Source organism: Astatotilapia calliptera, chromosome 4, assembly GCF_964374335.1.
Source record: "Astatotilapia calliptera chromosome 4, fAstCal68.1, whole genome shotgun sequence".
Taxonomy (NCBI): domain Eukaryota; kingdom Metazoa; phylum Chordata; class Actinopteri; order Cichliformes; family Cichlidae; genus Astatotilapia; species Astatotilapia calliptera.
In genome coordinates, this window is record NC_137425.1 from 18,009,984 (window position 1) to 18,035,265 (window position 25,282).

At 39.2% G+C, this 25,282-nt stretch overlaps 2 protein-coding genes across 10 annotated transcripts in view; one reads left to right on the forward strand and one right to left on the reverse strand.

The window, feature by feature from the left end:
* LOC113020883 (neuronal-specific septin-3-like) overlaps nucleotides 1–25,282 on the forward strand; it is an 83,033-nt gene that overhangs the window by 44,221 nt on the left and 13,530 nt on the right. The gene's annotated exons all lie outside the window — the stretch shown is intronic.
* Nucleotides 760–16,233, reverse strand: LOC113020885 (uncharacterized). 3 transcript variants are annotated; one of them, XM_080300346.1, is made up of 6 exons: nucleotides 15,761–16,233; nucleotides 14,968–15,046; nucleotides 11,418–11,575; nucleotides 10,829–10,884; nucleotides 7,038–10,437; nucleotides 760–4,583 (listed from the first exon to the last, which is right to left on the reverse strand). In XM_080300346.1, exon 6 carries the CDS (start codon nucleotides 4,580–4,582, stop codon nucleotides 3,140–3,142), a length of 1,443 nt encoding a protein of 480 aa, XP_080156472.1. In that variant the 5' UTR covers nucleotide 4,583; nucleotides 7,038–10,437; nucleotides 10,829–10,884; nucleotides 11,418–11,575; nucleotides 14,968–15,046; nucleotides 15,761–16,233; the 3' UTR covers nucleotides 760–3,139. The 3 variants fall into 3 exon arrangements, with proteins under 3 accessions (XP_080156472.1, XP_026020952.2, XP_080156473.1); XM_026165167.2 differs by lacking the exon at nucleotides 10,829–10,884; XM_080300347.1 differs by lacking the exons at nucleotides 14,968–15,046; nucleotides 15,761–16,233 and adding an exon at nucleotides 14,056–14,755.

Sequence of the window (25,282 nt, forward strand, 5' to 3'; positions counted from 1 at the left end):
TCAGCTTGTCCTAGGTCACGGTTTCGTTCCACATATAGCTTTGCAAAAATTGCATAAAAAGCGCTTGCAGGAACAAAAACATAATATTCCAGAAACACGCTTTGCCGTTCCTATCAGCTGTTCGTAACACTTCCCACAGTAAAATGATGCACATGCTGTTTTCTTTGCAAATTTGCATCATAGGATTGTTTTTTGTTTTTCCTGCAGTGTATATAAAAATTGCTGTATCTCCAAAATAAAACTATGAAGACACTCAAAATAAATTTCCTGTGGTGGGAAACTATTTTTTTGCAACTTTATTGTATTTAAAGTTTTGAGGGATAAACCTCTTAAATTTCTCCAAGTAGAAATATATGTAAACAAAACAAAAGCGATTTTCAATTTTTTTTGTAGTTTATTGCACTTTTTTGCAATTTATGTAGTTACTATGGACTTAATGCATACATATTATTAAAATATGGGCTATAACAGTTGTATTGATGTATAGCAACTTGAAATGCTCCCACAAATGGCACTACAACATGTAAAAAAAATAATAATATAAGCTCTGGTGGACTTGGTTCTATGGTAGGTCTTAAAGGGTTAAATAAATATCGTCAAATAATCGTGATCTCAATTTCAGTGAAAATAATCGTGATTATCATTTTTGCCATAATCGAGCAGCCCTATAGCGTAGGCACTGATGAGCCTTACATTCTACGCATCTGCTTGTTTGTGTTTCTAAAGTTGGTTATGACACATCACAAAATAACCATTGCACACTTGAAAAAATGGTTTAATGAACACACACTTTTCAAGATGACAGAAGAAATACAAAAAACATCTATAAAATGCATGTCTTATTCAAGATTCATCGATCAGAGCAATTGTCCATTTTTCTTACAAATCTGTGGCGAGCAACTACATCATACACAGTAAGCACAATTTTATGTAGTTCAAATGCTAAAAAGATATTTAGAAATCCCAAACATTTCATTACAAGCATTCTATGCAAGATTTAGAAAGCAAATCCATACAGCACAAAGTAAAATTAAACAGATGGCTGCAAAGCGTACAATGTAACAACTCCTGCTGGATTTTTGTTTCCATGTTTAATTAAACATCCTGCTGGTGGTCGGGGCCTTTTCTTGGTGAACAGTAAGGCGACTATAGCTTGGTTCAGTTGATATCTAGAGCATGTTGTGCCTCTTTGTGTTATTTACTGGTTTGAAGGCAAGGCAGTGTGCTAATGTGTTTAAATATCAGCGTTTACTCAACAGTCATTCAAAGTATTTTACGAAATTGGATTAAAATAACTTTATTTTTGAAGAAAATATATGTATTAAAAATGAATTGATGAATGAACAGAAAAGTATGATTAAAATTTAAAAATGTTAAAAAAATATATAACACCGATTTAAAAACATATGTAAATATAGTGTAAAACAGGTAAACAATGATAGTAAATATCATTGAACACCTTTTTAATGAGAGCAGTTTATGTGATGTGACATTGATGAAATCCTGATTGGAAAATTTCATAGTAGAAATTTGTTTTCAAGCAGTTACTTAATCGTAATACGTAATCTTGCCAATAAATGGAAGATTTGAAATAGGCCAATAATTACTAATGGCCTCACTATCTGAATTTGTCCTTTTTGAAAAATACAGTCTTCACTGATGCAGAAGAAATACCAGGAAAAAACGTTCAGGAGCTAAGGTGCTGAAAAAAGTAAAAACTTGCTAGGAGTGTATCAAGACAGCAAGTAAGAATAATGATGTAACAGGATTCTGTAGTCGGTAACAGTCAATTCTAACAGAGAAGCTCGATTTAAACTATGTGCTGATGTTGATTTTAGTTAAATTAGTCCTTGCACACATATGTTGGAGAAGCCCTGATTCCAAAGGTGCTATCTCATGGTTGTGTTGTTTCCTTGTGTTGCAGCCTGCAATAGGTTATTTAGGTTAGAGTTGTAGCTTTTCAGAGGCCTGTACTATGAAGCAAGTTCTACACACCCAGGGTATCTTTCTGTTATTTGGATTTACTTACTCTAACATCAGCAATTGAATAAACAGTTACACGAAGCTAGTTATCAACTCATTAACTCCAGGGTTTCCACTGCATGTTCACATAAAACGGTTGGTCAGATGCTGCCAACACCAATCTAAAAGGGGTGTTTCACGGGTCATATGACTCGTCCTCCACACACAATGATCCCTACGAGTGTTGCTATCACAGACCTTATCAGATGATGATAAATGTTGATCAAAATTATGCAAAGAACAAACTGTAAAATGCAACACTGTTGCAAAAAGGATGAGAGAAACTCATTAATCTTGTGACTTAGTGCATTGAGTGGTAAAGTAAACATTTTAATTCACATTAATTATTTTATGGCTGAGTGCATGCTCTGTGCTGTTGATTATTTCTAAGGTGATGGATGCACATTACAGCTGTTTACACTAGATGCATTTGAACATTAAAACTTACTGTCCCACAGGCTAATAAAGGAGATGTTGAAATGACTTCAGTTTGTCTGCAGATCAAAGTGACTTTGATTTGTTGAATAGGTATTCTTGGTGTTTTTCTTTTTGTGTCCCAGTGGCTGTATTATAAGATTTAGCAGCATTTAAAGTGAAGTATAAAAACATTTATACAATTTTATTAATTTTTTTTTTTCAATGTTACTATGTTTACAGATTTTTAATCACCATTTGATAATGTCTGGTTTAGGTTGCGTAGGGATCATTTTGTGTATATGATCCATGAAATGCTCCTTTGAGATCAATCAGATGCTAAGACCACCCTTTTCATGTGAAAGAAGCTGGGAGTTAACTTGGCAAGTTGATAAACAGCTTCGTATGACTATGTATCCTGATCACCATTGAATCCAGGTAATTGAAAGATACTCTGGGTTTGCTTCATAGTATAGGGCCAGGCCTCTTGACAACAATAAACAACAACCATATGTTTGTAATGTCCCATAGCTGGTAATCATGATTGTTTCTTCAAAAGTGGTCTCTAGAAACCTTTCTGATCACTCTTAAGAGGCTGGTAATGACCTGAAATTAAAATCTGCTGCTAACACTTGTCTCTACTTTCTTTCTTTGGCTTTTTAAAAAAACATTATTCAATCAGTATTTAAAGGAGTAAATTTCTTCATTCAGCCCAGGGTGAGGTTCTTGCTTTCTCGATTTCATCCTGCAGAATGAAGCGTGCTTGCACTCCCGGGGCAATTGTCATGTCTGACTCGTACTCGTATACATTATAATTGTCCTGAGAATTGTTTTCTTTGAATTTTGTTGCCCACTGCCACTGCCACCATTCATAGTTTTTTGTGGCGTTATTTTCAGAGCTATAGAAACCTACCCATGCGTTTTTAAATTCAGACTTCCAGTTATGGAAAGACTTTGTCACTGTTAAGCGAGCACAAGCCTTGCCGTCATTTGCAAAGAGTTGCAGGTTAGCATTGTATCCTGTTATATTCACAGCTTTGGGATTTTTAAACTCACTGCCTCTGTCTATCTCCTTTCCTACTGAAATCCAGAAGAAAAATCGAGTCCTGACCTCATGCAGTCGTACCTGAAGGCCTTCATTCAGGGGTACTGATGTGTCATAACTGCTTGACGCTATGTTCTCAATACATTTAGAAGTCAGGGCTTTCTCTTCCTGATTATTCTGGTAAAGTGCCACCATCACATTTCGTTTAAGAAGGTCACTATGAACATTTCTCCAAATAATTCTGGCGTTTCCACTTTTGCCTGTTGTCACCTTCAGTTTTATCCCATTTCTATGATCCACTTGATCTTTTGCAGACATCCCAGAAGTGACATTTTGCCTGCTCTCCAAATCAGGTTGTGTGTTCCTTCTTGGTGCTGGCTGACGTCTGCTGTTGTGTTTGTGAGAGGAATACTTTTCTGGGATCACAATAAACAAAAACAGTCCAAGACAAGCAAGCTCATCCCAGATATCCATAATTTCCCATAGCTGGGAATCATCAGCACTGCTTCCAAAGTGGTCTCTGAGAGACCTCATTGAGTTGATGTTATTGCGGTCCAAGGAAAACTTTCTGATCGCTCTTAGGAGGCAGACGGTGACTGGATATGTATGTTGTGGATCATAATCTGTCCCTTGATCTTCATATGTCTCATAATGCTGTGTGATATAGACTTGATCTATTATCCGTGCTGCATTCTGCTGCCTGACTCTAATTATAATGCGAACCCTGTTACTGTCCTCAATGTCTGACTCGGCGACATAATCTGGAAGTCCCAGTGATGCATCTTGGTAGCTATTACCAACAGTGTAGTATCGGTATCCCCTCGGCAGTGGGTCTAACAGCTCTTCATTGTTGCGATAATAATGTGAGCCATAAGCACCACTGTTTGGGTCAAAGGTCAGCAGGATATCATCATTGTTGTTAATGTCAATTTCATTGGCAAACCAGTGGAGCAAGCGGAGGCTGTACTCGGGCACAGACTGGCCAAAGCCTACCGTCTTCAGGTCACTGATTGAATTGAGCGCTCGTCTTACAGCTGACACAGAGGAGAGGGTCAGGAGGAGAGCCACACAGCAGCTGATTTGTCCTGATATCTTCAACATCCTGTAGAGGTTTAAGAAGTTACTGGTTTCATTATTCATCTCTGCATCTTTACCTTACATTTGTTCATATTTTCCCAGTGGTCTTTAAACATTAGACATGTTTCCATATGAACCCTGCAGTAAGCTTTGCTAGTGTGTGTGTGTGTGTGTGTGTGTACGTACGTTTTGAGCTTTCCTGGTCCTTAAGTACAAGTTTGTCTGCTTCTAATTAAGCCAGAACGTTTTGTCCTGGCATTTGTTTGTGGGCTCATGAGCTGCTAAAATACAATTGCATGAGTAAACCTGAATATTTCCAAAAGCATTATCAAATTAATGTCTGTATTGACAGTTTTTGGGTTTTTTTTAACACAGAATATACTTACCGATATACAGTGGGGCAAAAAAGTATTTAGTCAGCCACCGATTGTGCAAGTTCCCCCACTTAAAATGATGACAGAGGTCAGTAATTTGCACCAGAGGTACATGTCAACTGTGAGAGACAGAATGGGGAAAAAAAAATCCATGAATTCACATGGTAGGATTTGTAAAGAATTTATCCGTAAATCAGGGTGGAAAATAAGTATTTGGTCACCTCAAACATGGAAAATCCCTGGCTCTCACAGACCTGTAACGTCTTCTGTAAGAAGCTTTTCTGTCCCCCACTCGTTACCTGTATGAATGGCACCTGTTTGAACTCATCATCTGTATAAAAGACACCTGTCCACAGCCTCAAACAGTCAGACTCCAAACTCCGCCATGGCCAAGACCAAAGAGCTCTCGAAGGACACCAGGAAAAGCATTGTAGACCTGCACCAGACTGGGAAGAGTGAATCTACAATAGGCAAGCAGCTTGGTGTGAAGAAATCAACTGTGGGAGCAATCATCAGAAAATGGAAGACATACAAGACCACTGATAATCTCCCACGATCTGGGGCTCCACGCAAGATCTCATCCCGTGGGGTCAAAATGATCATGAGAACGGTGAGCAAAGATCCCAGAACCACACGGGGGGACCTGGTGAATGACCTGCAGAGAGCTGGGACCAAAGTAACAAAGGTCACCATCAGTAACACACTACAACGGCAGGGAATCAAATCCCGCAGTGCCAGACGTGTTCCGCTGCTGAAGCCAGTGCATGTCCAGGCCCGTCTGAAGTTTGCCAGAGAGCACATGGATGATACAGCAGAGGATTGGGAGAATGTCATGTGGTCAGATGAAACCAAAGTAGAACTTTTTGGTATAAACTCAACTCGTTGTGTTTGGAGGAAGAAGAATACTGAGTTGCATCCCAAGAACACCATACCTACTGTGAAGCATGGGGGTGGAAACATCATGCTATGGGGCTGTTTTTCTGCCAAGGGGACAGGACGACTGATCCGTGTTAAGGACAGAATGAATGGGGCCATGTATCGTGAGATTTTGAGCCATAACCTCCTTCCATCAGTGAGAACTTTGAAGATGAAACGCGGCTGGGTCTTCCAACATGACAATGATCCAAAACACACCGCCTGGGCAACAAAGGAGTGGCTCCGTAAGAAGCATTTGAAAGTCCTGGAGTGGCCTAGCCAGTCTCCAGACCTCAACCCCATAGAAAATCTGTGGCGGGAGTTGAAAGTCCGTGTTGCTCGGCGACAGCCCCAAAACATCACTGCTCTCGAGGAGATCTGCATGGAGGAATGGGCCAAAATACCAGCTACTGTGTGTGCAAACCTGGTAAAGACCTATAGTAAACATTTGACCTCTGTAACATAACCTTTGTTGGCAATAACAAAGTATTGAGTTGTATTTTTGTTATTGACCAAATACTTATTTGCCACCCTGATTTACGAATAAATTCTTTACAAATCCTACCATGTGAATTCATGGATTTTTTTTTTCACATTGTCTCTCACAGTTGACGTGTACCTCTGGTGCAAATTACTGACCTCTGTCATCATTTTAGGTGGGGGAACTTGCACAATCGGTGGCTGACTAAATACTTTTTTGCCCCACTGTAGCTGTGCTACAATTCTAATGATGCTGCTGCTCATGCAGTGTTTATTATGATTGCTGCCTTTTCAGGAAGTAAAACAATCCACAACACAAAATACCGCAAAGTCCTCTGTAGACTCTGTGTAATAGAGACCAATAGTAACAATCCATCACATAAAAGCCTGCTTCAAATTTTGAAATGCATTCAGTGGGTCAATAAAGCCATAGAACGAGGTGAATTTATGTTTGTGAATGTATGTTGTGTGGTTTTCTTCTTCTGTGTGAAAGGGTGCATTAGAAGTGTGTAATCAAAGAGACGATCGACTCTCAGAATTTATTGTAACTTACTCCATATAAATTCCTCGTACAATGCTGTTAGCTGCACTGTCGTGTAAATAATTTTCCATTCAGAATAAATTCTAAGCAGAGAAACCTTTACAATAAAACCTAGAGTTAATCAGTCTCCAAATGATTCAAATTAGCAGCAGAAAGTAAGAGAGCTTACCTGCCTTAGCCTGCTTCTGCCAGTGTCTGAGCTCTCTGTGTAGGAGCAGACGTAACTCACTTTAGGTTTCTGTTTCCCTGAAAAAGAAACTAAAGCAGCCGGAAAGGCTAGCGCTAACGGGAAGTTTCATAATACAGCTGTTTGCATGAAACCTCGTCCTCATGGAGAAAAACAGAACAGTATTTTAGCATTTTAGTTGGGTACACAGCCAAGTGACACTTTTATATGCAAGTGCCACAGCTCTCGACCTTCCTTTTTTTGTTTCTTTGTTTTGTTTTTAAAGCAGATTATTGGCCTCAAACACTTTTTTCCTTTTTTTTTTTTTTTTTTAAATCTTTTGCCATTATCAGAAAGTGTAGAAATCTACGTAGTGCATTGCAAACCTCATATCAGCTATGTTGTAAAACATAGAAGAGCCAGATGAAATTGAATCAAGTGAATCTTGTTTGTTATAGCCCAGTACCTAACCAGACCACACAGTTAATTTACTTTTTAAGCAAGACTAAAATATCAAATACAACGTTTGAGTCAACACAGTTATAACACATCACATAAAATGACTGTCCCCAATTAAAAATACAGTTTAATGAGCACAACATTTTAAAAATGCAATACAATACCAAAACAGTAACACAACACGTCTCTGACATTCATCTGTCAGAGTAATTGTCCGTTCTCCTCCCTGGATGAATCTGCTGGGAGTCACTACTGTTGATTAGACATGATTAGATATTTGACAAATACAAATGCACAATTTTTGAAGTCCACACACAAAATGTTGATTTTTGTGACTTGCTGTCAAAATGATTTATTACAAGCATGCTATAACCAGCCTGTCTTTTAAATCTAACACAAAATAAACTCATATAGTCCAGGCTAAAACAAAAATGAAAAAAAGATAATGACATGGTTGCAAATTGTACAGCAGAAACTACTATTAGTCATGTAATCAAACTCAGATAACTGCCCTGTTGTCCCGGTCAAGACAAAGATGCTCCAGGTTCTCTGGTCCTGAGCACAATTTTAGTTACTGATTAAACTATACTCTGTTGTTAGGGCTGTGTGATATGACCAAAATCTCATATCCCGATATTAAGACATCTATCGTCCGATAACGATATAAATCACAAAAATGTAACATTTTCTGTAAATTCTGTGAATCTCGGGCAGCTCGACTTGCGTGAAGTGTTTCCAGCTGGGCGTTGCGTACCTGGAGTCGAGTGTTTTAACTGATGCATGAAACTATACATTTTTAGACATGGGTTGTAACGGCCGCCGTTTTCTTTGTGAGTATTTATTACACAGCGTGCTGCGGGGAAAAGCCTGTTCTAACGTTTGAGTCTAAGGTTTATTTTTTAGCACCTGGCGGCTCGTTTTTTGCTTCTCATCCGTAAATACTCTGCATCTTTCACGTGATTCCGTTTATTTTGAAAAGTCTCAACAGGATGTTGAGCTCTATTGTGAAAGCTTTATGTGGAAAACAAAACAAGCAGACACGCGGTGGTTTTACCATTGTTGTAGCTAACGACAACGCATAAAAACAAGCACTTGTCTGTCTGTAGTGTGGTTAAATATAAGAGAAAGAAAGAACTTTAAGAAATTAATATAGTCACTACAGTGGTCGTGTCCAAATTTATGGGCTGCATCCTCCTGAGGACCCAGCCTTGGCGGTCTACGTGGGCCGGGTCCTCAGAAGGTCGGGTAGGCCGAAAGTAAACGGCTGGGGAAATTGGACGGTCTAGCCTTCTGATTAGCGTCACCGCTGTCTCGGTGGAGTTTAATAAACTCAGCCGTCTGCTCCTTGCTATCTAAAATATAACAGGACACTGGCGTAAATTCTCGACTGTCTCATACTTCTGTTTAATCAGTTTTCTGTTTGACGTTTAGTCAGCTGTGTAAAAACCAAGGAGGAACCCACCCGGGGGATTAATAAAGTTTTATTTTATCTAATCTAATCTAATAACTTTAATCTCAGCCAAACCGATTTACTCACAAACAAACAAAACACTGAAAAAAGCCCAACAATAACATTTTTAGGTTGTCTAAGTGACATATATTACGTTTAACCTGAGTAGCGACAGTCCACAGTGATCTGAAAATGATGTGCCGGGAGTTGTGCCGTTCTCGGCGGCTTCAGTGACCCTCGAGCTCCTGAGTAGCTATCGAGCTGGTAGGTAGCAGATGTCTTCGAAAATGTCGAGGCACTTTTGCAAATATGCGATATCTTGATAAACCGAGCAGATATTTGATGTTTACACAGCTACTTTCTCGCCTGAAAATATGTTAAGTTTATTTTGTGACCCAGAAAGATTAGTATGAGTAATTTTAAAACTTAGTAGCGGCCGCCATTGTTGGAAACTGGAGTTTGGCTGGGCCGCGCTATGAATTCTGGGATATGGTAGGCCACGAAGGACACACCCGACCCATCCTTCAAATTCGGGGAAAAGGAGGACGCATTTGTCGGCTGCATTTGGAGGAGTCTACAAATTTGGACAGCCTTCGGCACGTCGCTGTGACATAATTGGTCTACAAATGCGGCCTCAGGAGGATGCAGCCCATGAATTTGGACACGACCAGTGACCATCAAAATAATGGAAACATATTGCCGTAAACAGTTTATTTTGCGACACCACGAAACAAACGATAGCGTAAAATGCAACGATAGACGATTTTATATCGTCATCCGATATATATCGTTATCTATCTGTTGTATTTATTTGCTGTTGACAAAAAGGAAATGAACAAAATGAAGACTAAAACAACCAAAGCGAACAACAGCCAATCGTTCCAACCATTAGGTTGTCCATTTCTTCTTGTTGCAGCCTGTCTGTTTCCAGTGTCCCATGACTGGGACGCGTTTACACGATGTATCGGTGAGTTGTCCATACGAGCCCTTCTGATCTCTCTTAGGAGGTTAGTAGAGATCAGGTACGTTTGTTCTGGATCGTACTCTGACCTTTGGTAGTCAAATGTCTGATAATGCTGTGTAATATAGACTTGGTCTACTGTCTGTGACTGCTCCCAGACTCTAATTATGATTCGGGCCCTGTTTCTCCTATGAGATGGAAGCTGGAGTGATGTCTGTTGATTGACATTGCCAAGAGTGTAGTATCTGTACCCCCATGGCAATTCATCTAGCAACCCCTCAAAGTTGCCGTAATGATGTGAGCCATAATCACAGTGTGGGTCAAAGTTCAGTCGTATGACACCATTTGTATCAATTTCAATTTTGTTGGCAAACCAGCGGAGCAATTCTTGGCTCTCCATAGGTACCCCTTGGCCAAATCTGACTGACTGTAGGTCACTGATTGAATTGAGCATTCGTTTTACAGCTGAAACTGATGTAAAGATCAGAAGAGCCACACAGCAACAGATGATCTTTCCTGACATCTTCATCAGCCTGTAGAGAGATTTAAGTAGTTAGTGAATCCATGCATTTTCAGTCCTTACAAGGTTTTTTTTTTTTTTGTCTTTTTGTGTGACCTGTGATGCATATAATAGTTATGATTACATATTTTTATCAACATGCTACCATTTAAAAAAGGACTTTAATTTTTCTTTCCTAGTCTGTAATTAAGCGTTAATCATTTGGTCGTACAAACACTGAAACAGGTTTTATTTACTTTTCCTGGTAAATGGTATTTTCACCAGGAAAAGTAAATTAAAGTTTTATTAAATTAGAAGGGGGGGGGGGGGGGGTGTTAACCCAGGGAACAACAAATGTTATAAAGTTACAAAATCATTTATAAAAATGTCTCTTTATTTCTTAAATAAAGAGATTTTGTTTTTACCTTAAATTCAGAAATTCTCTTGTTTTCCCAAACAGTCTTAACTTCCTGAACAGGACCTGAGAGGAGGTAATGATAGGGGAGTGTCACACTAGTAACTCTTCATTTATAATCAAAACTTGTTTGACTTGTCCACTGAGTCCTCCTGTCAGCTTCAGATAAACAAGAGGGCGGGATCACTGAACGGTCTGCTTAGAGTAATTAAACAAAGCAGATTTTGTTTGAGAGATTCCGAAAATGTTTTCATGTTGTATTAGATAAAGCCAGTTGCTAATCTTAATGAATTGTATTTCACTTTTTATTGGCCATGGCACTGGTTTCATGACACTCCCAATAACTGTGTCAGGAAGTTACACAAATTAAAATTCAAAGCTTTAATACTAATCCTGCAGACTTGCAGATCATATTGAATGACAGTATGTATGCTTGTAATTAGTCAAAAGGCATACGTAGTGCACGGTAACAGACTCCATGTCAAATCCACTTTGTTGTGTATGGAATATTTTGTCACCTGCTGAATATATTCTGCATTATAGACGTGGGTAAATTCCTCACCAGTCGAGTAAGGAATTTAGAAAATGAGGGAACTTACCTGTGTCGGTATGCTTCTCTCAGTCTGATCTATTTGTTGTGTGAGAGCAGTTTTAACTTCTTTTAGGTTTTGCTTTCCTTGTAAATAAATCCAGAGGGAGGAGCTTTGACAGTTGTGAAGAGGAAGTTGAAAAACAACTGTGTTCATTTGACTTCCTTCTGTTTTTAAAGACAAAAAAACATTTCAGTATCTGGTAGTTTGGCAGTCACGTATCTGTTAACAGCTGATTATTGGCCATTTATGAGCAGGCTTGTAATGGAAGCTTTGAATATGGGCGTGTCTGCCTTATGGCAGGGTGTCGAACTGTGACACTGCAGTAGTCTCTCCTGTACCAAATGATCACATATGAATTTCACACAATGTGCACATGTTTTTGAATTTGGAGTTTTCTTGAATGATTGTTGTTTTCTTAATTTAAATTTTTATTGTTTAAAGGTGATCTGTAGTCATTATATAAAAACTTGAGATTATTTCTGTGTCCAAAAATATGTATGTGTCACAGCTCATGACTTTACTAGAGTAGATTGAAATATTTGCACATAATCTGCTTTTTGTTTGAGACTGGATGTTTTTGTTTGTTTTAATGCAGGTTATTGGCCTCTCACACTTGCTGCATTTTTGGTCTTTTGCCATTATCAGGACGTGTAGAAATTTACTATTACTTTTTTATTTTATTATTACTTTACTATTATATCAGCTACGTTTTGAAACTTGGAAGACACGGATGGATTTGAATCAAGTGAATCGTATATTTATTTTAGGCCAGTAAGTCACCAGGGCATGCAGTTAGTTTACATTGTGAACAATGCACATATATCTAATATGTGCATATCTAATACAACTTTTGAATCAAGACGGTTACAACACATCATTGAAAATGACCATCTCACGCTTGAAAATACAGTTTAATGAGCACAAAAGTTTCAAGATTACAGAGAAAATTCAAAAGCATCAGTCAAATACACTCTTAATCAACATGTCTGTCATTTCTCCATCAGGATTATTGTCCTTGAGCCTCACTGGATGAATCTGCTGGGAGTCACTACTGTTAGATTAGACATGAGTAGATATTGTACAGATGATGCACAGTAAGAACCATTTTGAGTAGCTAATATACAAAATATTGATTTGGCCTTTCACTGAAAGCATGCTGTGGGTCTATCCATTTAAAATTTTCAAACTTAGCACAAAATTAACTCATATTAGAGAGTAAAAATAACAAGTGAAAAGTGGAAAGTTTTATAACACTTTTACAAAATTTCTCATCAGTCATCTAGTGGTACAGATGTTGCAACTGGCTAATTGTTTTTTCCCAAAACAAGTGAAGACCATGTTCAAAATAAAGATCCAGATGGTTTTCTGGTCCAACAGTTACAGTTAGTTTGAGTCTATCTTGGAACAAGTTTTCTCTTCACATTGTTTACTCATTTTTTATTTGCTGCTGCGAACAAAAGAGAAAACAACAGCAACTACCAAAAAAACTGCAAACAACAAACGACATAAGAAACCTAGACAGTCTTGAATGTTGCTCCATGAATCATTTCTTCTTGATGCCAACTGGACTTGGTTACAGTAGGATTGTACTGGCCCAGCATACCCCACAATGTGGAACAACAGTCCGAGAGAAGCAAGGTGACCCCACATGTTTCTGATGCGTTCTAACTGCAAATCATTAGCCCTGCGTCCAAAGCGATCCCTAAGATACCTTAATGATATCATGTCATCACTGTCCCTAGAAAACTCTCTGATCTCTCTTAAGAGGTTGGTAGTGATCTCGTACGTCTGATGTCGATCATAATCTGACCTTTGATGGTTAAATTGGTTATAATGCTGCGTGATATAGACACGCTCTACTTGTCGCACTCCATATGCCTCCCTGACTCTAATAACGACTCGAACTCTGTTTCCATGTCCTGACTGGGCTCGGACATGAGGTGGAAGTGGGACTGATGTTGATGCATTGATGTTACCGATGGTGTAGTATGTGGATCCCAGCGATAGTTCAAACAGCCTCCCACTTAGGGCTGCTCAATTAATCGAATTTTAATCACGATTACGATCTGGGCTTTCAACGATCATTACGAAATGACTGAGCCGATTATTAGCCCCTCCCTCATGCTTTACTCTCGCGCTGCTCCATGTGGCAAATCAAGCGCACTGCTCTGCATTTCGAACACGCGTCACAACAATTAAGAGGACCCGAGGGAAGCTCGGAAAGCTAAGCAGAAGTTATTTGGAGAGGAGTGGACTGCCGTTGGTTGAAAAGAGAGGTAAAAAAAAACAAAACTTAAGTGGTGTGGAAACATTATGGCTTCGCGGAGTCAGACGTGGATCAAGTAGACACAGTGTGTAAACTTTGCTATGGTGTCGTAGCTGCACCACAGAGCAACACTGCAAAGTTCACATTTTTCATTTATTTCTTATATTGCAAACATTTGCACTGTTATCAGTATTTGCACACTATTTTATATTATTTTTTTAAAGTCATTATTCAATACATTGTTATTGTTAAACCTTTAAAGCCGGTCAGAGCAGCATGCTCGTTTTGTGTAACTATTTTTAAATCCCTGTAGAACCTGAACGCTAAGCTAGCACAATAAAAAATTTTTCCATATGAAACCAGAGGAGTTGTACTTACATCTTATGCCATCAGCTTGTCCTCGGTCACGGTTTCCTTCCACATATAGCTTTGCAAAAATTGCATAAAAAGCGCTTGCAGGAACAAAAACATAATATTCCAGAAACACGCTTTGCTGATCCGATCAGCTGTTCTTAACACTTCCCACATTGAAAAAGACGTCAACGTGAACTATCGCAAGTGACGTCATTTTTGCGGAAAATGTAGTTTTTTACTTGTAGGGCTTAGAACTCGAATTGCACTGCTGGAAATAGTTTATTTTGATGCACATGCACATTCTTTGCAAATTTGCATCATAGGATTGTTTTTTTGTTTTTCCTGCAGTATATAAAAATTGCTGTATCTCCAAAAATAAAACTATGAAGACACTCAAAATAAATTTCCTGTTGTTGTAAACTATTTTTTGCAACTTTTTTGTATTTAAAGTTTTGAGGGATAAACCTCTTAAATTTCTCCAAGTAGAAATATATGTAAAAACAAAAACGATTTTCAATTTTTTTTGTAGTTTATTGCACTTTTTTGCAATTAATGTAGTTACTATGGACTTAATGCATACACATTTTTAAAATATGGGCTATAACAGTTGTATTGATGTATAGCAACTTGAAATGCTCCCACAAATGGCACTACAGCATGTAAAAAAAAATAATATAAGCTCTGGCGGACGAAATAAATATCGTCAAATAATCGTGATTATCATTTTTGCCATAATCGAGCAGCCCTACTCCCACTGTTGCCATAATAGTGGGACCCATAATCATGGTTTGGGTTAAAGTTCAGATGTATGACATCGTTTCTGTCAATGTTAACAGTGTTGGCAAACCAGTGGAGCAGCACAAAACTGTGGATCGGCACAGACTGGCCGAAGCCTACTGACATCAAATCATTGATTGAATTGAGTGTTCGTCTTACAGCTGACACAGAAGTCAGGGTCAGGAGCAGAGCCACACAGCCACACAGCACAGTAATTCTTGCTGACGTCATCATCATCCTGTAGAGAAATTTACATGTTTATTAGTTTTATTGTTCGTCCATATTTTAGCCCATGCTGTCATTGTGACCAGTGATCTAATAATTATGTGATGTTTTCATTACCATGCAATCATTTGTCCTACTCTGTATTTAAACATTATTTAAAACTGGTTTCACAGGTGTTTTCCCCCTGATTAATACCATCCATTATGTGATGAAGCCTCCTTTCAGCTTCAGATAAATAACAAAGTAAAAGTCCCTAAACGGTCAGGTTAAAGAAGAGCAATAAAACAAAGTAGATATTGTTTTATGGCAGTTTTAGAGTCAAAGACTTGTAACGAAAACATGCCTTAACATTTGTATTTGTCCAAACAGTGATCCTAATGAATTAATTTAGAATTTAATTTTTTTCAGTCTGGCACTGGTCCCATGAAAATCACCTAAACTAACTAGATTTTAAACTAATTAAACAAAACAAATTGAAAATTGTTGCTGCAGACTTAAGTGCAATTTTGCAGGAGTGTTTGTATTTGCAAGAAAAACTTATGGGAAGACAGACGGAGTGAAATGTAATCCACTTCATAGTGAAATCTAATACAAAAAATGGTCAACTTCATTGTATTCGTAAATATTTTGTCACCTGATAAACGCTGCATTAGTGATTGTAAATTTGTCAGCAGTCATGTGAGCAAAAGTAAGCGAAAATGTAGCCGCTAGAAAACAAGACGCTTACCTGTGTAAATCTGCTGCTTTCGATGGGTGGTCTGTATGTTTGTGTGAGGCTGTAGTAACTCCCTTTAGATTTCACTTTCCTTAGAAACGAAACCAGGAAAACAAGCTTTGCCGGTTGTTTTAAAAAAGACTTCTTCACTGTAATAGAGCAAAACCAGCTTGCATTTCAGTGTGGGGTTTTTTTTTTTTTTTGTTCTGTTTTGTTTCTTTTTGTGGTAATTTGGTTCTGTTAAAATACAAAAGCTGATTATTGGTCATTTAATCCAAAGTCTGAATATGGGTGTGTCTGCCCGACTGCAGAGGTGAGGGACTGAAATTGCAGTCGAGTCTCTCGTGTTGTAGTTGAGTGAATTTTAAATAGTGTACACGTGTTTTTAATGGCTATGTTTTCATTTATAATTTGTTTACTTTAGTTTTCGTTGTTTAAAGATGTTCTGTAGTTCCTGTCACCATATAAAAACTTTACGATTATGTACAAAGATGTTTGCACCACAACTCAAATTTTAAGTTTCATCATGTTAAAATAACTAAATATACGCTTGCCAAATTTTTAGATATGCAAGTTTTGCACTGCAAAGCTGAGGCTGGAGACTGACCTATGCTGTTTTGAAGCTCGTGGAGCTGCTTCTACTGCTGCAACTCTACCAGCTACCAGCAGATGCTGCTGTCACACAGGTAGTTGGCCTTGCACCTGGAAGGTAGCGCCTGGAGCTGGAAAACATTTGTCAAAGATACGTTGAAGTCCACTGTATTATACATTAAGAAGCACAATACACAAACACAGAGCTGAGTGGCTCAGTGTCGGCATACACACACATCGGGTGGAGGAGGGTGAAGGAGCTGTTTTCAGAACCCTGAGAGGGCCTCATTCAGCTGTTTACTAAATCCTCCTCAGTGAGGAAGTACTTCCTCTTCCCAGAGAATTGGATTCATGTGACATCTTCAAACCCCCCCCCCCCCCCCACACACACACACACACACACACACACACACACACACACACCCCCACACCCCCACACTGTTTCTATTACTTCAGAGGACACTGACCTACATTAATTTCCGGTAGATTTGCCCTAAAGTTGGCCCCTAAATGTTATTTACATTGCGAGTGTTTACTCTTCATCTCCAAATGGAAATCCAAGCGTCACAGTGTGACGGTGCACAATAGATTTTTAGGTTAAGTAAACTCACAAATGTTTACACATAAAGACATGCTCAAGTTTCTCCTTTTATCCTGTACGGAGGCTTAAGTATTCCTTCTGGGTGAGGTAGAAACACACACACACACACACACACACACACACACACACACACACACACACAAAGGAAACATTTAGTTTCTCCGTGGCCACCACCCACATCTTTCACATGAGCAGCATGAGTGTTGCAGAAATGAATAAGGTCCTTGCTGTTGATCTAATTTTTCTGTACTTGCTTTTTCGTTTTTTAGAAACCTCAGCATGCATGTCAGCTAACGAACCTTTATTTATTTATTTTTGGTAGTGTCATTTATCAGCCTAAGATGGTTCATAGCAGAACTGTACACACACCCTGTGCACTGCAGTCTACTGAATACTGATTTAAGATGTGTTGCAGCCCTCTGTATTAGTCGTACACTACACTATTTTCCTGTGGAGGAAAAAGACAACCTGTGATGCCTTTAATGTAATGCGCCCAGTCAATCTATGGTTCTTCTGTATCTCTGTGTTATGAAAGTCCAACTGCAAGGAATACTGTCAGGGGTCAGCCAGGCAGCTTCATGCTCTGCCTGCCAGTACATGACACCATCTTGGCTCAGCGTGGCCCACAAACTTCAGCCCCTGACATCGGCTTTCTGTCTCCTTCTCCTCAAAATTAAGATATTTTTTTTCTTCTTTCATTTAAGAAGGCCGTGTCCCCAGCAGCACAGCAGCTCTGTAATAAAGAAGTCTGCCAAGTTATGTCAGATCAAACAAATGATGGTTGGCCCACGCTGCATGCATGCATGCACGGTTCACTCAGGAGTCAGCGTTTTTAAGAAGAAAATCTGAAAGAGGGAATTTGTATCTCATAAAAAGTCTATTTTAGGCTTAAAAAAAACAAGTTAATAGTGAGACCTTTGGAGAGCAGCTCCTGAGTGGCAGTGATGTTGAGAAGAGGAGTTTGTGTTTCGAGTTCAGAGTGGCACAGTTTTATGCACACAGCTGTGTACGTGACTTCAGGATGATGCTTTAGTCTTCCTAAATGTAGATTTTAATTTGTCTTAAGTCATGACCTTTGCCCCTTTTTATTTAAACTATCTATGGCTTGCTTCATCACTGGCACTGCTGCAATGCATATTAGGAGTGAAAAGCTCTGTTATGTCTTCCTATTGTATAATCTGCATAATCCACAGAAGAAGATTTCAAAGATGATTGTGTCGTGTTGGTGAAAAAAAGTGCAGCTGAGTAATAAACCAGCTCCTAAACCCATTATTAACTCATTCACTGCCAGCCATTGGCAGTGAATGAGTTAAACCCATTGACTCATGCACTGCAATTGACGGCTGTAGACGTCAATGGCAGTGAATGAGTTAAGTGCTGTCAGAATTATCTACATTTCCAGTGTCTCCACTTTAAACATCAGGTTTTTATTGGGGAGATAAAGGTGAGCTTCAGAAAGAGTGAGTTGAAAAGAACGAAAAAGGTCAAAGAGCGAAAAGCTGTAAGAGAGACGGGGCCCCGAGTTTGGGGGGAAATTGCAGGGTTCTCCACCCTGTAAAACTAACGACAACAAGGGTTTATTTTACGTCCATATTTGGTAAAAACCTGGTTTTTATCACAGTTACAAGTCCAGCTATGTTTGTGTGTCGGATTTAATGAATCGTGTGTTGGTATTGTGCAGGACTCAGGTCCATATTGATGTTTCAGTTTCGTTAGATGGACATTGTTTAAAAGCCCTGGTTTATTTTGGCCTCTGAGTTTGAGTAATGACACGTCTCTCCAACATATTACGCCTGGTTTTTTTCAGGAACCTGACTGTTCGTTTCAAGGAATGCAGGTGTTGCCCAGAGAGAGTGTGTGTGTGTGTGTGTGTGTGTGTGTGTGTCTGTTCATGTGGCTGTAAGGTTAAACTCAAGTTGCTGCACTGGTGTGTAATTACACTTCCTGTGAGCCTGAAAACAGCTGTTCCCTTCCTCTTTAATCTGGCATGAATATACACACTTCCAAAGAGTAGTAATCAGCCAAAGTGATTGGTTTGTTCTCAGGTACTGGAAGATAAGGGATCAGGTGTTTTTAACATCTCCTTTTGCCATTCTTTAGATTTCGTCTTTTCGTATTTTGTTTATATTTTCACTGGAAAATAGTAATAGTTGTTGGTGTTTGCACTGTCATAATCAAATCTTTATTTTGAACATATAAGTAACAAATGTCAATACGTATTAGGGAATAAAAGACAAATAAACACAATCATTAAAAGCCATCATATTCAAGAGGAAAACAAGAACAAGATGTTGACCATATCCTGGTCAGCCATTCCTACCCCCATCTAACTCATCTTATACATCTGTTTACAGTATACAATCTAATATATGCTATAAATAAATATACCTGCCTAATACATGGATTCATGTTATATTATTTTATTGCTTTTCATACTTTGTCATACTTTGTATACATGTGGCTTTTATTGTTACTGTAACAGCATTAAAGTGTTTGTACATCATCCCTGTAATGTTTTTTACTGTTGAAATGTCTGAGGATATCTTATCCAGGCTCTTGACTGTTGCCAAACATTTCAGTTTAGTTGCTGTGGGATTATTCAGTACTTACAAAAGCTGCTTTAAAAAAACAACAATTTCCTGTGAATTTTTTAAAAAAAGGATAAATGTCATCATATCCCCTGCTCTGTCTGCTTGATTTCTTTGGCTTTATCTAAAACATTTTTACTCTTTTGTTTTTTCTTTTAAATGATTTGCTGTAAAAGCCAATATGATATAAAATTTGCAAAGAGGGGGAAAAGAAATCAGTGAGTCTTGATTTATGGAGGGTACTGATTTGTTAAAGGGACTGAGTGTTAGTAGTTTGACGTAAAGATGAGGAGATAAGGAGTCCAAAGTAATTAGTTTTTTGTTTTTTAATGTGGGACTTGAGGAGAAGCTGGCCTAAAGCCTGCAGAGCTGCAGGCACACGCACACACAGCTCTTCTGTTGTTTCTTTATCGCAGCCACTGACGCTCTGTCTTTGTCCGTTCTCTGCTAACATTTACTTTTTATCGCATTGGAAGTTGTGGGGGTGTTTTTTCCCTTTTATTTGTCAGAGGGAGGGTCGGGGTTATTTGAAGGAAGTGGGCGTGTGGTGTTGCCTTGCGTGCAGAGTCACATGACAGGCATGGGTGGGAGGGGCAGGCAGGGAGCTTCCAGAGCCACAGCAGAGTTTGGCCTCTCACTGGAGCGCTGCACTTCGACAGGGGACAGCTCATACACACAAACACTTCACACACGGTGAGTGCTTTGCATACTGGCAGGGAGTGTGTGTGTGTGTGTGTGTGTGTGTGTGTGTGTGTGTGTGTGTGTGTGTGTGTGTGTGTGTGTGTGTTAAAAATCAGTTGGAAGTGGAGGAAGGAAGTTTTGTCCTTTGTTCTCGATTTGTGTGTTTGTCTTCTTAGCAGAAAGAAAACAGTTTGTTTTTGAGTCCAGCTGTTCAAACATGTAATGTTACTGATGTGTTTTAACCAAGCTTAAATATGCACGTGGCTATTAATTTGTTTGTTGTAAAGAAGCATGGCTGTGTATTTCACAGACAGTGCTCAGGATCTCAGGTTGGGATATTTTTCTCATTTTTGTGTGAGCATGCTTTCACGGATAATTACCATTGTTCAGATTTTGCATTCCCTGTCTTTCATCTCCTAAATGTTGTGCATGTCTGCTGTGTGGCACGCTTTGTAATCGATCTCTCTGTGTAATACACACACACAGACTCACACACACACACGTCTGTTTATGTATCCAGGGGGATGTTCCATCATGTTCAACCCCATTTTTTTCTGTTTAAACTCCCAGTTTTATTTTTGTTTCCTTCCTCCTGACGTTGTCCACACACTGGACTGCTGTTGCTGACAATGACATATTACCAGGCTAAATACGTATGCAGAGTGGACAGTTAGCACCTCACACGTGGTTCGTAGGCTTTGATGTGCTTTTGGAAAGTACAGTGAAGGAATCCTTTTAGGAAAGTAGAACAGGCTAGCCTCGGATTAGTGTTTCTTTATGAGCTCTGTACAGATCAGGTTTCTCTTTCACTACTTTTTCTGCTCTTGTTTAAGCACTGACAAAGTGATAGTGCGAGTTCTTGGCTATGGGGTCATGTGGCAGCAGCTGATGACAACGCTGGGCCTCAGAATTTATCATCCAGGCTTTGTTATCCAAAGTTGACCTGGAGAATACAAGGAATTCCTCTCAGCAGCTAATATCAAACCGGTGGAAACACCAACCGCCCCTCACCTTTTCAGAAAGTCACCCGCCTCTGGTTTGCCTCAGAAACACACACATATGCGCACACACACGCAGAGCTGCTGAAAGGAGCTCTGTTGTGGCCCCTGTGCAGAACAGACTGTGGCCTTTCACCACTGTTTAATGGGAAGCTGAAAAGGTCATCGTTACCTTCTGCATCTTGCGTGTCTTTGTCTGTCTGTGCACATCGGGAGTCAAGAAGTTAGATCAGTAAGATTGTGTATCTATTGTGGAATTTAGCATCATGAGTTTGAAATGCAAAACATTTCATGAATGTAACCGGAGCTCTGTAAAATCGATAACATTTCATCTCTGTTGGATTCCCCGGGAGCAGATTCTCTGAATAACTGGTTTGCGTTTTCTAGTACATGTATGTGCGTTAGATGTTCACCACAAGAGAAGAGTGGAAAAAGGGAAACTGTCGTATTTTTGTTGTAACTTGTTGCATATAAATTTTGAGATGATTCAGTCGTCTGCAAGTGTTGATGTTGATAGATTAGCAATGAAGATGTTAAAAGAAGACAATTCTAAACTTACATAACACAATAAGCTCATGTTCCCTTTATAGGGAACGCTTTTAAGGTCTAATGTAACAAGTGTTTGGCTGTCTACACCTACAGTGACCTAGAAGTGTCATGCTGCCACACACGATAAATATACGACTTTAAAATCTTCAAAGGTGAGGAGATGATGGTGATTCACTTGAAATTAACTGAAGTAACATGTAAATATGAACTACTTTGAGTAAGGAGTCACATTTCAAGTTAAACTGACACTGTGACGTCACTTATTGTCCACTACACCCTTAAGCTTTGTATGTGGGTCAAACACAGTCCATAAATACTGCTGCTGAGACTTGGAGAGGACCCAGGTGACAGGCTTCAGCTCGCACACAGGCTGTAGACTGTGTCAGAGGAGTGCTGCTGACAGCATTTTTGATGGAATAGTGAGTTTGTGTTTTCTAAGGATTTGAACACCTTGAGCCTTCTGTCTCAATAGTGAAGGACAGCTGCCCTCTAAGTCCACCTTTAGTCAACTGAGCATTAAAGTAACATTGGTTAGTTTGTAGATAATTTGGTATTTATAATTATGTCTGTGCAATGTTAAAAAAGCAAAACTTTTTCAACTGAGTTCGCTGTACTTTTTTTTTGTTTTGTTTAAATAACACTTCTTCTAACTGTTGTTTCTAAGGTGAGGCGTGTGCACGAACAGAGGTCAGATTCCTCAACCCCCTGCCCCTCTAGACCCACACTCACTGTCAGCTAACCATTTCACTGATACACTTTGACCCATTCACTGAGATTACATTGGTTCAGTCCACATGCTCTATTACTGTCAGCAAGTAGCCAATAGGTAATGGATAACTAATGTATTATTTAGCCTAGCCACAAAGACGCTCACAAAACTGACAACTTCCTGATTCATTTTGCTTTCATGTAAACTCAGAGGGTAAAGTTTAGCAGTTGCTTTAGGGTGGAATATTTTTTTGTAAGGCATGATCTGCTGCAGTGGAATGTATTTCCTTAACTGTAGATGTTTAGTTGAAACTAAATCAGCCTGAGCCTTGAATTGAGTCAATAAGTCTTCTTGCTTGCACTTGGGTGTCCGCACGGTAAATTGAGGCATGCATGCATTTAATAATGTATAGGTGAAACCTTACCTGATGCGCTCAGTGATTTGATTTTTTTTTTTCCTTTTTTCCTTTCTTTCTTTTTTCTTTTGGAGCTGCTTGGTGTAAGAATTAGCTGAAGAGCCTAGAAAGACAACAGCTCTCTTGTGCACCACCACAGCTTAGAGGCCGAACACATTCCTCTGGAAGTCTAGACAAACCTGTGGGCTTCTGCTGTCATTACAGTAATTTACATTTCTCTGCTGTCTGCAAAGTAACCCTAGCTGCTGATGCTGCATGCTGCAAATACAAAGTTGTATGTTGTTAAGAGACTGATTATCATTGGTTTTAAGCATCTGCATTATATTAAAATACTTCTAAAAACATGCACATAAATGCCACGTGCAGAACACAGTAAGATGGGTATATCATTTCCAGGCAAATAGTGGCAGGTGACATAATCTCTCAGGCACATTTCTCCTGAGAGCTGAACGATGAGTCTGGGAATTCGGCTTTGTTGCAAAAACACTCAGGCTGTTGTGTTATTAAAGTCAGTGTTTGCACTGCCACCAAACCAATTTCCCCTTTTTATTAAAAGGCTTCACTGTCAGAGGGTGGGTAACTGGGTTTGTGTGTTTGTGTGTGTTGTAAACCCATGTGGTCTGGGGGTATCGAATTGATTCAATGCTGGAGGGCTACCGGAACCCCAGTTCAATGTAATTGAATACATTTTTATCGCTTCTACACAAGTTTCTCAGCTGTGTTTGCACCATCTCTTGTGGGAAATCAACCATAAAAAAGGCAGCTTGAGAATCAGTCGTTTTTATCACATTGAATAAAATAAAATTTGAAGCAGCCCGCACGCTCCTCAAGAGGCATCTGGGTTACCATCAAAACAAATCTAGCGGCGTTAAGATGAGACACGACTGCAAACCGCCTTCATCCTGTATGGGAATGTAAATGGAAGACAAACGCAGCAGATGTTTTTAACCAGCCCATAAATAGATTGTTAAAAAGAACAAAGATCTCAAAACCCATTTAGTGGATTAGTAAACCAATGTGTCTTTGACATACAGCTCCAAACAAGCACTTAGATTAACCTGAACTTGTGCATTTTATCGCTTGATGGGATTAATGCCTAGTGGTGGATACTAAATTATTGAGCTGTCATTGCTATGAAACAAATTAAGCCTGCTGTTACGTGGAGCTTGGACACAAACTCTTTCAATTTACCTTTTCAATCAAATATAATTAAGGTTATCTGTAGGAATTCACCAGCTTTGTGTTGGTGTTGATACAATGGATTAAATTAATATATGCGTGGCTGTTCCCTAAATTTTCCTGGATGCAATCAATCTGGATGAAACTTACTGTATAAACTGCCTACAGTTGGGAGTGAAGGGAGGGAGATGGAGCACAACTGAGGAGGAGAGTGGGGATGAATAATTAAATTAAATGCAAAGTGGTGTATAAACACAAGCAAGCAGGAGGTGTGGAGATCTTTCCAAGGATGGGATTTGGAAGCTGTTTCCAGGAATCCACAACATGTGGTCAAAATGCTAATTGATTATTAGAATAAGCCGCCTCAGATGTTTCAGCAGCCAAATCATGGCTAGTTTAACAAAGCAGTTTTCTGCTGTGCTAATGGGATCAGTTAGCCATTTTATCATTATAAACCCACATTGGGTAATACAGTGTAACACAGGGGCGATGCTGGCTGAGAGTTTGTTTTATTAAAAATCATAAATCATTTTGTGATGAATGGACCCATTAGACAGCAAGTGTCATTTACTACATTCTTGATCCGTTTCATGTAACGTTGGATAAAAACAAATCTAATTTCCTTTGAAAAACAGGAGTTTTTGTGACTGTAGGTTTTGAGCAATTGTTTGGATCTTATCATCCGTAGCTTAGTGTTTGTTTAAAGCCTGGCATTTAATCATTCGGTGCAATGCTTTAGTAGAGAAAGCATTTGTGTACGTTATGGCTCATTAAAATAGTAGAAAAACTGTGGAACTGCCTGCATGTTGTATAAAACAGTTGTAAAAGTGAAGCGATGAAGGGAAAGATTTTGTACAATCAGTTTTACAGATGCCCTGAGTGAGTCAGTGTTGCAGATAACAAACACTCCAAGTTTCCATCCTTTTCTCTCTCTGGATTCCTCTAAATTCTACAGAGTTTATTCAAAGGGTCAAACCACAGGTTTGTCATGAGGGGACTAACCTCAGTGCAGCTCTTTCCAACCTAAACTGGGAACATGATCTCTGACCTGCTCACCACCCTGTTGAGATCAACACCCTGGACAGCTAAGCCATGGCTCAGTGGTTCTGGCCACACTGCATCTAAACATAGGCGACAGAGTCACATTTTTCTTCATACTCCTTTGTAGTTTTAGTGCCTTTTGAAAAGACCATCCAGTGAACAGGGAGATGTTTAGCTGGATT